The following is a 14,296-nucleotide window of genomic DNA, read 5'->3' as shown; positions in this document are numbered from 1 at the left end:
CAAGCGCCAGAGGGTGGGTCATCAGCTCTGTTCAGTCACGGGTGAGTTTCAGGGCCCAGCGTGGGTGTCCTGCTCCCAGCCACACCCCTACCCCCGCTGCCCGGACAGGAGCGGGCGGCTCCACCAGATGCCACCTGACCAAGACCCCTGGACCCTTTGGCACCTTCCGTGTGGACACTCACGGGACAACAGACTTTAGTCCCAAGAGAAACGACGCTGCCTTTGGATGACATTATTACGCATTTTATGACAGGAACAAAGTATAAGCGCAGACCCCTTTTGACTTTGCGTTCACTCCCAAAAGCCAGCTCTATCACGCCTTGTTGACCCCAGAAAACCCCATATTGTTGGACTATAGCTCTAAAAAGTGCCTGTCACTGAGTTAGACCTGAACTAAATACGTTTTTTCAGTGTTTCTTGTGGCAGGGGTACTCAAGTAGCTCTATTTTACAGTAACAGTCTTTCTTTGTTTTTGTTGGGAGCTTGGAGGAAGGGGGGGGATTCTAGCCTGGAGGGTCCTGGGCAGACACGGTGGGAGGAGAGCCCCGGAGGGAGGCTTCGGTGTTGGGGGTGTAGGTGGGCACAGAGGACCCTGTGTGCAAAGGAGTGAAGCAGAGGTCGGTTGTGGAGCTGCAGGGCTGGTGATGAAAGTGGAGAATTTCCATCAGGAGGGCACGTTGGAATCAACGTGGTCCCGAGCCACACGCTACCCATCTCCTCACTGACACGATGCCAGGAAGACGATGCATGGTTGGGCGAGAGAATGAGTCTGGTGAAAAGTGTAGGGTCTGTGATAGTTTAGGTCACAACGTCAGAACGACTTTGAAGTCTGCAGTGTTGTTTTGTTATCATTCTATTTGTGACTCAGACAAATAAAAGAATTAGAAATTTAGGCAAAGATTAAGTGATATGAGGAAGAAACAGACTTTTTTTTGAAAAAGAGAAAACGACTCCCGTGTGCTCCTGTTTGTATACATTTACTGTGAGTTGGACCCGGCAGACCTTGGGGTTGGCTCCATTGCCCTAGAAATGTTTCAGAAGTTGACGCTTTCAGGATAGAGTATTCTTTGTTTAGATTCAGCCGTACTTTCTCATCTCATTCATCAAACTGTCAACTGAATTCACCATTTTTGGCTCTGCGTAGCTGGTCTAGACGTAGAGAAAAAAAACAACAACAACTTGTTGCTTCCAAAATGTGGCCAGACCTTCTGCTTCTGCAAGACCCCACCTTCGGTGATTTGCCCCAGTTCTGCCAAGTGTATAACTGCTTCCATTCCACAGGGAAGAAAAAGAAAACTCCTTGAGGCAGCCACGTCTTACTGTATTTATCTGTGAAGGTTTACAATAACCTTTGCATTGAAAATTGACTAAAATTGGGACTTGTTCCTAAGATGCAGACATTCTAGCAAATTCCTGGGATGAGTCCAGTCTCTGATCCGACGGAGCAGAGAGTCTGCAGGGCCATTAACTGGCACAGAGGCTGACGAGGCCATTTCCTCAGAGGTGGTGTCGTCTCTACCTCTTGTCCCTCACGTCTGTTTAAGATTCCCCCCAAATCATGAGATTACAGAGCTTGCAGAGATGGCCCAGGTCCCTGTTCTATTTGATGCCCGGGGCGGGGTCCCTGGAAACGTGAGCGGGGGCGGCCCCAGCCCACGTGGAGAGCCCTCGGCTCACGGGGACCATTTCCCTCCCCGGCGGCAGCACAAGAATCCCCCTCTGTCATCACCTTGGCTTTGTTTCTGTGTCTGGGGCTCTGAGGAGGTGATTGCGGCATGCATTTGGGTGATTAAAACCCCAGATGGCCCCAGAGGTTGGCTGGTGGTCGCTGGCCGTCAACGGCGCTGTCCCTCGCCTCCTGTTTTCTCTAGTTCATCAGGGACCGTCACGCAGTTTCGTTGCTGCTGTTGGTATGGGGTTCCCAACGGGGATCGCCTCCCCGTGTCCATGGTAGGGTTTGCTGGGGATGGGGCATCTGACCGGCCAGCTCAGTGGGGCGGGGGGGCGTGGGGGGAGGAAGAGAGCGAAGACAGGGCAGACGCGGGGCCTCCACTGACGCCGGGGGTGCCGGCGGCCGAGCCCAAGGCTCCGTCTCGGGGCTGCGGTGACTCACGTGCTGGCTGGCAGTTAGGGAAGCAGCAGAGGTCACCCATCCCGTTGTGGGATGGCCACGAAAACACTTGCTCACCCTTAATATTTTAAAGTTTAGTAAAATGCAACCTCACTTGAAATCCAGTCAAGGTCGCGGGCGCCATAAAGTATAATTTACAAGCACATCGTAGAGCAGAAGCTTATTTTTTTTATGACAGAGGTGAATGGCTTTTTACAGGTGTGTGGTTTGAGCCGTCTATCTGGTTGTTAAGCCCGTGTTCCTTCCTGGATTTCTCGTAAAGGATATGAAAGAGCTGTATTGTAGAGCAAACTATCAAAAGTAAAAGTAAATGAACTAGGAGTTTGGAAAGAAAGGTTTCTCCACTGAAGTGGAAAGCAGAGAGAAAGCAACCAGCCTGTGTCTGAACACCTGGCCTGGGTCCGGTCCTTCCGGCCTGTGTGCCGGGGGGACACGTCCGGTCCTGTCGCTGGGCCCAAACCACCTGCTTGTTCTTTCCTCACGGCCGGGCCAGGCAGACGCTGGGCTGCGGGGTGAGGGGCACTGCGCCCGCCAGGGTTCCCACGCCGAGCTCCTGGAACAGAGGAGAGCTGCCCGCACTGCCCGGACCCGCTCACCTGTACCTGGCCAGGCCTCTGTCTGGTTATGCAGCGTGAGATTCCATCCGGTGCTCCTCATCCATCCGTCGGACGTCAGCTTAGATCCCGCTGGTCGGGGCACAGGTGTGGCCGCTCCCTCGGCCACAGCTGCTGTGGGCAGTGCAAGCGTGCGTGCCCACCGGCCGCGTGGCTGTCCTCCCTGGGGCTGGAGCAGGAACCGTGCTGCTGTTTCTGTTTTCCCCGGCCTAGAACGCGTGGTAATTAGCAGCTGTCCTTACAGGGACAGCCCGGCTCAGCTCCCACAGGAAGGTGGTCCATTGTCTCGGGAAATATTTCAGAAATCCTCTCAGAAACACACGCCCACACTGCTGGGTCCATTGGTGGACGGCAGGGCAGAGAATAAACAAACGTGTGTGTCCAAAAACGGGACGCGATGCTTCCATACACAGCACAGCATCACAGCTCTCTCCCGAGTTTCACGTGTACACACGCAATTCTTGGGCACAGTGACCTCGGTTTTCCGAGGAATGCTGGGACGCCGGGCACAGGCAGAGCTCCTCCCGCGGGTCCTTGGCGCCACGTGGACCCGGCCGTGTCTCCACAGGAGCCTCATCTCTGGATAAGGATGTGCTCTCTCCCCTTCGTGGCTCCGTCCTCTGTTTTGCGGAGTTGTGTTGAGGGAGGTGCCTGTACAACCTCAGGTCACATCTACCAGAGTGAGGACGGCTTCCCGAAGGGCCGGGGTGTCCCAACCTTCCGAGAAAAGACAGTCCACGCTTATCCCTTCTGCGTGGTCTTAAAGAGGCACCACCTAAGCATTTCACTGTCAGTTTGGTAACATTCAAAATATCGTGCTCTGGAGAAAATCCAAGCAAAGGTAGTCGTTTTGTTGCTCTGAGCGACGGGGAGAGGGAGGGAAGACCCCTGACTCAGGAGAGCCTTGAAGAGACGGTCAGAAGCAACCCTAATACTGCCGACAGCATCTGCTGGTCGAAACATCTCACTGCGACGTGGACCCGTGTCCTCAAATGCTTCCTGTTCCTCGGCCGACAGGAGACCTCCAGAAAGTCTGTGCTTCCTACAAAACTGATATCTGTCTTACTTTATCACCATAAACCCTCCTCTCTTGTCACCAGTATTTTACTTTATAGGCTCCTTAAGGGTACAAGCGGTGCTTTCCACCCAGCATGTGGTTAATAAGTAGCTATCAAACGTGATGCTGTCCTTGAGAAATGTAGGGAGACTCAGGAAACATAAACACTGTCTCCGACACAAATATTCACAGTTAACTTATCAGCTGTTACGAATTCCTAGTGCACATGCTGGACGCAGATGACCCACCCAAGAGAGAAATAAAATCAAAGGCAAAGAGTGTCTCGAACATCACAGCTCAGGGAACCTCAGGGCATTTAGTGAATGAGAAGGCGGATTCTCTGAGCCCCGGCTTCTCTGACCGCATCTCCACGAGAATCATTTCTGGGGTCCCTTTAGGCATCCACTTTAACCCAACTCCGATATTACTAAATGTTAAGTAATCAAAGCACAACCTCACGCTACAAACCTCTTTGTTTAGAATAATGAAAAGCTGTGTTGAAAATACGAAAAAATAAATACAGTATATAAAATATGTAAATATAGAAAAGATTAAAAAAATTAGAGTTAATACATGAGAGTAGTGATTTTGATTTTATCTTAAGAGTGGAAAGTTCAGTGCTTTTTCTTTAGGGTGTTTTTTTTTTTTTTTTTTTTTTTGTGGTACGCGGGCCTCTCACTGCTGTGGCCCCTCCCGTTGCGGAGCACAGGCTCCGGACGCGCAGGCTCAGCGGCCATGGCTCACGGGCCCAGCCGCTCCGCGGAGTGTGGGATCCTCCCGGACCGGGGCACGAACCCGTGTCCCCTGCATCGGCAGGCGGACTCTCAACAACTGCGCCACCAGGGAAGCCCTAGGGTGTTTTTTGAGGATGAATTTTCCTCACTGTCTCCCATGTAGACGTTTTAAAGGATGAATAGGCGTCCTGACTATGTGCTTTCCTGCCATGCAGGGGCCACCTGGTTCTAACACTGTCATCTTGACCATGACACTCAAACAGTTCCAAGTTGCAGGGAGGATTTATGAAGATACACTTTATGTACCTTTTATTAGCTACAGATATTTTATGGATCTTACAATAAGTGTGACCAAAGAAACTTTTCTAATTATGTCTTTAACTTTTTTAAACGTTTAAACTGCATATAAAGTTAAAAATTAAGAAAAAGGCACTTATTAAATTAAGGGAGGGACATAAAATGTTTCACAGAGAAAGAGTAACAGGACACGTCATCTTTCACTCGTGCCTGTAGGAAGCTCGGCGTGAGCAGCTTTATAAGAACGGATCTGGGGACTGAATCCAAGTGTACCCTCTGCTGAGAATGTCCTCTGTCCTTGTCATGTTCGGAAGGCTGTGTGACCTGGCCGTAGCCCCAGCCCTGGAGCGCTGCCCCCTCCAACCCCTGATTTCCCCTGAACCCACTTCTCAGGTCTCTGGGCTCCACTCTGACCTTGGTCTCAGCAATCTTGTCCCTGGACCACAGGCCACAGCCTCAACCTGGGCTCCCGGGGACCCCACTGTCCATTGAAAACCCACAGAGTGGGCTCCGTGCCACTCATTAATCACATGGTGCGGCCCGTCCGTATCTTCCAAGGGCTGCGATTTCCCTCCACATCAAGTCCCAGCTCCTTTCTGTGGCTCCGGGACCCCGCGGTGCCTGCACCCCACTTCTCACTCCCGCCGTCCTTCCCCGTCTTGTCCCACGCGCCCGGGCTTCCTCATAGGCCCTCAGCACGCCTTGCCCCCAGCCCCGGGGCCTTTACGCGAGCTTCTCCTTCTGCCTATTCAGAAGGGCTTGCTCCACGCTTCAGGGCCCGGGTCCTCAGCAGGGAGATGTTAATTTGTCTGATGTCACCGTCCACCCGCAGGAGAGGGCCGGGCCCTGGCCTGTTTGTGCCCCTCTGCCCCAACACAGCGACTACGGCGTGGCAGCCTCTGACCTCCTGATCAGTGAGGGCGATGCAGGGCCCTCCCCACCGGGGTTCCAGTTCTCCAGCTCAGCCAGAACCTCAGTCTTCCTCGGATCACCTCCTTCCCTCCCTTCCCCCGCCCCTCCTTCTTCCTTGGCAGAACCTCGCCGTGATCACCAGTTTGGCAGGCTGTCCTGAGCGGAAGCATGGGGGCTGGAAGGTGCAGGTCGGTGGAATAGCGCAGACCCCAGGTGCGGGGACCCCCCTCCGTGGACCCCGGGGGCCCCAGGTGGGCTGCGTGGACCCCACGGCCCGAGATGGGCGTGTTGTACGTGTTTAAGGGAAGTCAGTGCTTGCGAAACAACCCACGAGCTCAGTGTTTAATTGAGGAGAATGTGGACTCAGAAGGAGGCCAGCGTTTCGGCCGAGGGAAGACGCAGGGCTGCCGTGCTGTGGGCCGTCGGCGGGGTCAAGCAGGCTTCTGCAGTTGAGTGCTGTCAGAGCCCACCGCGGAGCAGAGCGGGGGTCACACGTGCTACTGGGCCAGAGAGTCTCTCTGCACCTTTGTCTCTGGGTCTCAGATGCCCTTGACTTTGTGGCAGATTCTGTGGAGCTTTGCTTTCTCCTCTGCCCTGACGATGAGCGTCACAGCAGTTTTATTTCCTGTTTCTCGAGATGATCAACCCCGTGGATGGTTTTATTTGATGCCTCACTTTCCCCTCCTCAGCGGCACGAGGAGAGTCTCCCACCAGGGAACAAACCCACTGTGTCTGCACGCGGAGACCCAGGCAAGAGTCAGGGTCCAGGAGGTGCGTGGTTCGCACCTGGAGCACTTTGCAGGCCTCTGGTTACACACAGCGAAAGAGCGCAGCACAGTTTATCCTGTATTTACACTTAATTTCAGGTAAAGGTAATTGAGAAAGAAGTTACACACCACCCAGCTGCTTTTATGAAGTTCAAAATATTACACATTAAATGAAGGGGTTTAAAATCTGGTGCCTAAAGTTCACGTAGAGTTAGCAACCTTAAGACTGTGTTAGTCTTCAGGCAAGAGTGGCTCTAATCCATTGCAAAGAGACAGTTACCAGTGTTTTTCGTCATGTTTCTAGAGGAGCGGGTGTAACTTTATTCCCATTTCTCACAACCCTTGAAGGCAGCGAACGCTGGGTCTCAATTCTGACCCACACCCTACAGGTAAAATGCATTCATATTACCCTGGGGGAAATTGCACAAAACTCGACTTCCCTGAAAATTGCTATGATACATTCTTAAAACTTTGGGAGAAAGACAAGCCTTATGTGTGTTTTAAATCCTGGCTTTATTACCATAAAAACTTCAGGGATTTGGTGTTGCAAGGAGAATTTTCTACCTGCCCAAGTTTTTCTCTCTGGTTGTTTTCACTGAAGACACTATACAGGCCTTTGGGAATGTCCAGTTCCTCCATTAAAGTTCTGACCAAGTCCAGAAAAATACACCACTTCCAGGCTTCTGCTCAGCCCTGTTGTGACAGCCGTGGGCCAAGGGAGAAGGGATGCCTGCATCTCACCTCCTGCATCTCACCTCCTGTATCCCTACCTCCCCCATCCTTGTGTCTCCCTACTGCCTCCTCACAGGGAATCCTAAGATACCATGCCAGAGTTCTTTGACAGACGTGACACATACCTGCTAAAAATTTAGAGAAATTTGTTCCCCATTGGTTGACTTCCAAATTTGAGGAGCTAAACCTATAAACAGAAAAGTAGGTAATTATAATGGAGTTAATAAATGTGCAGGTATAATACAGACACACACACAGCTCCTCAGACAGATATGAAAAAAATCAGAGAAGGGTGTGATTTCTGTTTCCATTTCATTTTATTTCTCACCTACATTAGTTTTCTAGACATTTGAAATAATAAACCAGCCAGATGAAGATTTTAAGCTGCCCACTGTTAGATGCTTGAAAGCCAGATTAATTAGTGTCATTGTCCTGTGACAGTTTTCATCCCATCCAGTCACCTGGTCATCTAGTGGGATCCCCCCCTTCCCGGTGCCCCTGCCCAGCAGCCCACAGACCTCACCTGCTGGGTGATGCTCAGACTACAGTTAGGGACCGATGTCGGCTAACATGGGTGCAAAACTATGGATTGCCACCGTGTCATGCCTTCTCTTGGTACTTGCAGGAGGACTTTGCCACCCTCAGACTTCCCTTCCTCTGGTGTCGGGTTTCCTTTAGGGGGTGATCCTGAGCGCTCACTAGTTACCATATGGAGTGGGGTTTCATGATGTGGTCCAGGTAGCAGTCCTGAAAATGTTTCAATCTGTACTTTAAAGAAAAAGGGAAAAGACGAAACTGTATAAGTAAATTTGCTGAAATCAGTCATTTCTATACCAAAAACTTTTGTTCTTTTAAAATAAGGATGTTTTGTAGACAGTGTAGAACACATTCATTTTAAGAGATACCAAGTAAAATAAGTTTTTAAGGCATCACATATGAACCAGTTTCCCTGGGGCCGAGCGGCGCCTGGCATCTCGGGAGCCGGCAGCCAGTCGGCTCATTGCTAACAAGCAGCCGGGGTTGACGATGGGGACAGGCGGGTGGGGGGCTGCCCTGGGACGGGGCCGCCAGCTCACTGGGGGACAAACCAGGATCAGAACCCAAGCGTTTGCACAGAAATGCAACAGGATACCGAGTATTTTCCTTGGACTCCACAGATAAATCAGCTAAGCATCTCGAACACAAGCTGGCTGGTTTGTTTTGCCTCAGATTTGTAAATAAATGGTTGCAGTCATTCTGCTTCTAGCTTTGAAAAGGACAGTCTGGTTTCCTCTCTCTACAAATGTTTCTTTAACTGGCTGTCAGTTCTCCATGGAAGCTCCTGGCACGGGGCCGTCCCTGCCCTGTGTCTCCCCTGACCCAAGCCTTCTGAGCTCTACTCCACTCCCGCAGGGAACAAGCTTGTGGGTGGACACAAATAAACAGTGACTAGGTGTCCTGTCACGGAGCCTGCATGCTGTGGTCTCAAGGACACAAGATTTATGGGCGCTTCTGGCCGCATGGAGGCGGTGCAGGCAGAAGGGGAGGTGAGCTGCTGGGAGGAGGTCGGAGGTCCCTGGGCGCCTGATGTCCCCGGGGGGACAGCTCGATGAGCTGAGCCCAGGACACGGGAGGCTGCGTGGCCACAAGCATGGTCTGCGGGCAGGACCCAGGTCTCCGCGGTCGTCACCGTGGCCCGAGGGAGCTACTGTGGAGGGGCTGAGAGCGCTGCTCTGTGCTTTGCAGTGAGCCCGGCGGTTTGGGGGGTGCGTCCCTTTCACTGCCGGCCCCGTCGTTCCTTTTCGAGGCCTGGTCCATTTCACGGTGGTGAAATTTGGATTTCATGGTACTTATGTCATTTCTCATATAATGAAAATTCACTTCTTAATAATGTGCTAAGTTTTCATTCTGATTTCTTCTCACTTTACGAACACTGTACTGGGGTGAGCCTGCCTGGGGCTCTCGTGTCCCCCTGAGGAAGCATCCTCTCAGGATATTTGAGTAAAGGCACGTGAGCTGAGGTACAGATAGCGAGCGAAGGCCGAGGCCCTTTCACCTCTCCGTCCTCAGTCTGGTCGGCCGTCGACCCCGCCCGACCCTGGACACGCAGGGGCTGTCTTCCCGGAGTGCGCGTCGCTGTGGGTGCTGCCCCATCCCTGTGTATCCACGCACTTATTTGGAAATGGCGCTGCTGTTGCTATTTCATGAGTGGTTGTCCCGAGAGTCAGGAGCCACGCTTCTCACCGTGTGAGGGCACCCTCCATCTCTGTCTCCCCGTCAAGCCAGGTGAGGACCTCGGCCCCGAGAACCGGGATCTGATGGGCCTGGGAAGATTGCTCACCCCCGGACCCCAGACCTCCGCCTGGGTCCCAACAAGTGTTCACTCCGAGCAGGCTTTCCCATCAGCAGGTCGACTTCGTGTGTGCACAAAGCACGGGGCGGAAATCACCTGGAGGCTGGTGTCGGGATGCAGCAGCTCTGCCTCTCTGAGCCTAAACCGTCTTTCCCTTTCCTTTACTTAAGTGAAGTTCAGTGTCTTTGCAAATAAATATGAGAAGCATTCTTTGTTGGACTGAAGTAGCTCTCAACTGCGAAATATGATCCTTAGCAGAAAGACCCGTGCGCTTCGCCGTCTGTAATTTATACCACGTTAGAAACGTGCTATAGCAGGATTGATTTAATATTTCTTGGTTTAGAAGTCAGTTAAATGTAACTGCTTGTTGTGTTAAAGCCTTCTAAAGCTTGTAGGTGCTGCTAGTCTTGTGCTTCCTGATGCGTATACGTCACTTTCTAGTTAAAAATCTTGTGCTGCTTTACCTCCTTTGGGGGGATATGATAAAGTTAACAGCAAAAATATAACCGGGGTGCGTCCCCACTGAAGTCCTACTCACCGCACAGAGCACAAGCATAATGCTTTCTGACAGCTGTTCAGCCCTGAGCAGTTTCTCATCAGCTCAGCCTTTTCCCAGACACCTGCGTGTTTCCTACCTGCACCACAGCCCTCCCGGGGTATCTTGACGCCAGCCGGGGTGTGGGCCTTCACGGGGGCAGCTGGGACCGGGGCGGGTTACGCACACCCCCTGACACATCCCTGCCTGCCTGCCTGCTGTTCTCTGTTCCTCTTGGTGGTCAGGCGAGCTGCTCTCAGAAGCATTCATTACTGTGACAAAGGGCAAAGGGCGCTGCCCTGTCTCAGAGCTGGCGCTGACAGGGCTGCAGGAAGTCCCCGAGGTTCCCAACGCTCCCAGACACGCCTGCAGCCTCAAGTCTGCCATTGCCTCCCCAGGGAATAGTGAATGAGATAATTATTTTTTTCTTGAAAAGTAACATTCTTGCAGTGGTCCTGGGGGTTTCCCTATAGATTATAATCTACCTTTCCAGTTGCGTTCAAAGGGAAAAGGGGAATAACACAGCTCTATTTTCGCCCTTCCCCGACCCTTAGGGATTCGCATCTGTTTTCTGATATGTGTATTTAACGAAGTGGAAACTGGTGTAAATGGATTCCTGCTCTAGGCAATTAACATGTGCTTGAATGATAATAACAAACACTTGTGTCGAAAGGAAATTTATGAAACCCAGAGTTCTCTAACTGTATAAACACGTTGGTCTTTGAACGACTTGGCCGTCGTAACACAGCGCCACCATCCGATTCGCGTGGAATGTTCCTCCTGCCTCCCAGACTCCAGGAAGACATGTCAAGCTGCATCTCTTTATCCCGAAACGGCCAGGAGGGTGGAGGGGAGTTTAGGGACAGTTAACTTGTAGGTAAAGTATCTTGTAGAATGTTAAGCTTCCAGTAAACTCAATTACAGAATTACTCGAAGGCCCTCCACTGCCTTCGGACTCAGGCTCCCTTGACAGGACTCTGGGGCCGTGTCTTCTCCAGCCATGTGAGCTTGGGGTGTTTCCCAGCATCCGGGGCCTCCTACGTAATGTGGGGCAGTGATGCTACCTACTGAGATTGCAGCTTTGGGACCAATGGGATGATAATGCCTGGGAATCTCTTAGTCTCACATAGTAATAATTCAATAAATAGAGATTGTAATTCACAGAAACTGTTTTAAAATCAACATATATGGATTGCAGCGTGCTTACAAGGGTTCAAATGGGCTCATTGATACAGGGCGCCCGACACACTGATTTTTAAAAATTTTTTATTTTATACTGGAGTCTAGTTGATTTACAACGTTGTGTTAGTTCCAGGTGTGCGGCAGAGTGATTCAGTTAGACATGTACATGTATCTATTATTTTTCAGAGTCTTTTCTCATATAGGTTATTACAGAGTATTGAGTGGAGTTCCCTGTGCTGTGCAGTAGGTCCTTGTTGATGATCTATTTCATATATAGTAGTGTGTATGTGTTAATCCCAAACTCTTAATTTATTCCCCTTTGGTAACCCTAAGCCTGCTCTCTATGTCTATGAGTCTGTCCCTGTTTCATAGATGAGTTCCTTTGTGTCATATTTTAGAGTCCACATGTAAGTGCTATCACCGATGGTATTTGTCTTTCTCTGACTCACTTCACTTAGCGTGGCCGTCTCTGGGTCCATCCATGTTGCTGCAGATGGCATGGTTTCATTCTTCTTTATGGCCGAGTGTATTCATTGTATATACGCACCACATCTTCTTTATCCGTGCGTCTGTCAGCGGACATCTAGGTTGCTTCCATGTCCCGGCTATTGTAAACAGTGCTGCAGTGAACACTGGGGTGCGTGTCTCTTTTTGAATTATGTTTTTCTCAGGGTATATGCTCAGGGGCAACACACCGATTTCTGAATCCTACGTAAGCCTTTCTTCCCATTACAGAGAAAAATCTGTTGTACTCTTTGAGTTCTGGGAGATATGAAAAGATGTTCGTACTTGATTTTTTTCAGGCTGCCCTGGTGCCAAAAAGAACGAGTTTCTGACGAGTGTGCTGGACGCGCTGTCCACAGACATGGTTCACGCTGTCTCCGACCCCTCCTCCCCAGGCAGGTGCGTGCGCTCGACTGCAGAGCAGGAGGCCGGGAAGAAGCCTGGCATTCAGGGAACTCTCAGAAGCTGGAGGACAGAGCCCAGACGCTGGCATCTGAGGCCTGAGAAGCTTAGCGGACACGGCAGGGCCTGCAGGAAAGAAGTCCCCTCCCCAAACCTGAGGTCACTGCCTTTGTCTGGAGGACATTTGTTTAGCAGGTTCTCTTGTAATGCGATCAACCCAGGGAGGATGTTGCCATTAGGGACAAGGCCCAGACCTTGGGATTTTCCCAGGTTCCATCAGGCAGGGGCGGGGGCGGGGGCGAGGGGAGGGGAGGGGATGGGAGGACCCTGGTCCAGAGGGCTTCCCGCTTTGGAAAATCACATTTTAGAGCTATTGACTGGATTTTAAATACTTTGAATTAAAATGTTCAAATTAAAATTCTCAAAATAGGAATTCTTTACAGTAAAATATATATGACATAAAATTTACCATCACAACCATTTTCAAGGCTGCAATTCAGTGGCATTAATTACATTAACAAAATGTTCCAAATCTGACTTCTGAAACTCTGGAAACTTGCTCAGTGTGCCTGGTGGAAATTCTGCCGTTCTGGGGCTGAGGCTTTGAGCTTTGCTTCCGGAGAGACTGTTAATTCCCCGAAGCCGTTCGTCTCTGTGGGTGACGTCCCTACGAGGGTAGTTTGCAGTGTTTAATGGACATAGTGTTTCAAGCGCTGGATCTCCCCTGTTAATTAGTAATAATTAATCTCTCTATTTTAAAGCACATTTTCTGATTGGGAATCTCACTGTCTTTATTTCCTTAGACACTGGCCTTCTTCCCTGCCTGCCCCAAACCCTGATTATTTCACCTATTCTAGATGATCTAAAGCTTCCTGGTCTTCTTCAGCTCAAAGCCCGCCTCTCTCTGTCTCTGTTTAAGAGTAAGATTGCAGAAGAAAAAAAGGCAGTGCTAAAGTAAATGATGAAGCAAAAAAAAAAACAAAAAACAAAAAAAACCACCCAATTTTCAAATTGACCTCTTATATTCTTGGAAAGATAGATCTTCTCTGTAAAACTAAAACTGAAAGCAGTAAATGGATTTCCATCCTAGAAGGTCCTCTGAAAGTTTGGGAAATAACTAATAGCATCAGAAAGCCCTAATACCTGGGAACTTTTGGTGTCTGACTCACTCTTTACGCCCGTGGAAACGCAGAGACCAACAGCCAGACAAGGAAGGAAGGACCAGGGACTAGGTGAGCACCTGCTGCACCTTCCACGTGGTGAGAAGGCCCAGTGTAACATCTGGGATGGCTCCAAGATCAGCCTCAAAGCCAGGCCTTCTAGAAGAGCTTTTTACTTATATCTTAAAGCATCAAGCTTTTGTTTTTTTTTAATCCAGGGAAAGATGTCTGGTTACCACTTTAAGATATATGTTGTTTTGCACCTTTTAGTTTATCCGTGGCATAAACAACCTGCCCATGAGTCGCGATTAAAGGAGCAGAGATCCTCTGGGTCCCAGGTTGAGTAGGTGTGCGATGTGTGAGCCGATGGGCCATCCCCATGGGGTTTTGTCCGCGTGACTTGCCAACGCCCAGCGTGTGATTGGCCTGCACAAGTTCACTGTGCCATTTGCCATTTTGAAACCAACTTGAAAATCTTTTGCCAAATTTCTATTTCTAAGTTATTTTTAAAAATCATTATATCAAATGGCAAAGCCACGCAGCCTCAGGCCCTCCTTCCAGGAAAGTCAGAGCACGGGGGCCCTCACTGGAGGGACCAGGGCCGGGGTGGGGAGGCAGCCAGGCTGCCGGGGGCCCCTGACCACCCGTGTGTCTTCCAGGCTCTCGGAACCTGACCCCAGCCACACGCTGGAGGAGAGAGTGGTCCACTGGTATTTCAAACTGCTGGATAAAAACTCCAGTGGGGACATCGGCAAAAAGGAAATCAAGCCCTTCAAGAGATTCCTTCGGAAGAAGTCCAAACCCAAAAAATGCGTGAAGAAGTTTGTTGAATACTGTGATGTGAATAACGACAAGTCCATTTCCCTGCAAGAGTTGATGGGCTGCCTGGGCGTGACCAGAGAAGAAGGTGAAACTAACACGAGGAAACGGCACAGTA

General features: G+C 50.5%; 1 protein-coding gene across 4 annotated transcripts in view; it reads left to right on the top strand.

The window, feature by feature from the left end:
• The window catches only part of SMOC2 (SPARC related modular calcium binding 2), a 155,987-nt gene that overhangs the window by 131,719 nt on the left and 9,972 nt on the right, over positions 1–14,296 (top strand). For all 4 annotated transcript variants that reach the window (XM_032651391.1, XM_032651390.1, XM_032651393.1 and 1 more), the window contains 2 exons: positions 12,097–12,196; positions 14,019–14,293. In XM_032651391.1, coding sequence (XP_032507282.1) covers positions 12,097–12,196; positions 14,019–14,293 — 375 coding nt within the window. The remainder of the gene's footprint in view (positions 1–12,096; positions 12,197–14,018; positions 14,294–14,296) is intronic.

The sequence above is a fragment of the Phocoena sinus genome, chromosome 12 (assembly GCF_008692025.1).
Source record: "Phocoena sinus isolate mPhoSin1 chromosome 12, mPhoSin1.pri, whole genome shotgun sequence".
Taxonomy (NCBI): Eukaryota; Metazoa; Chordata; class Mammalia; order Artiodactyla; family Phocoenidae; genus Phocoena; species Phocoena sinus.
This window is presented reverse-complemented; position numbering and strand designations above follow the sequence as displayed.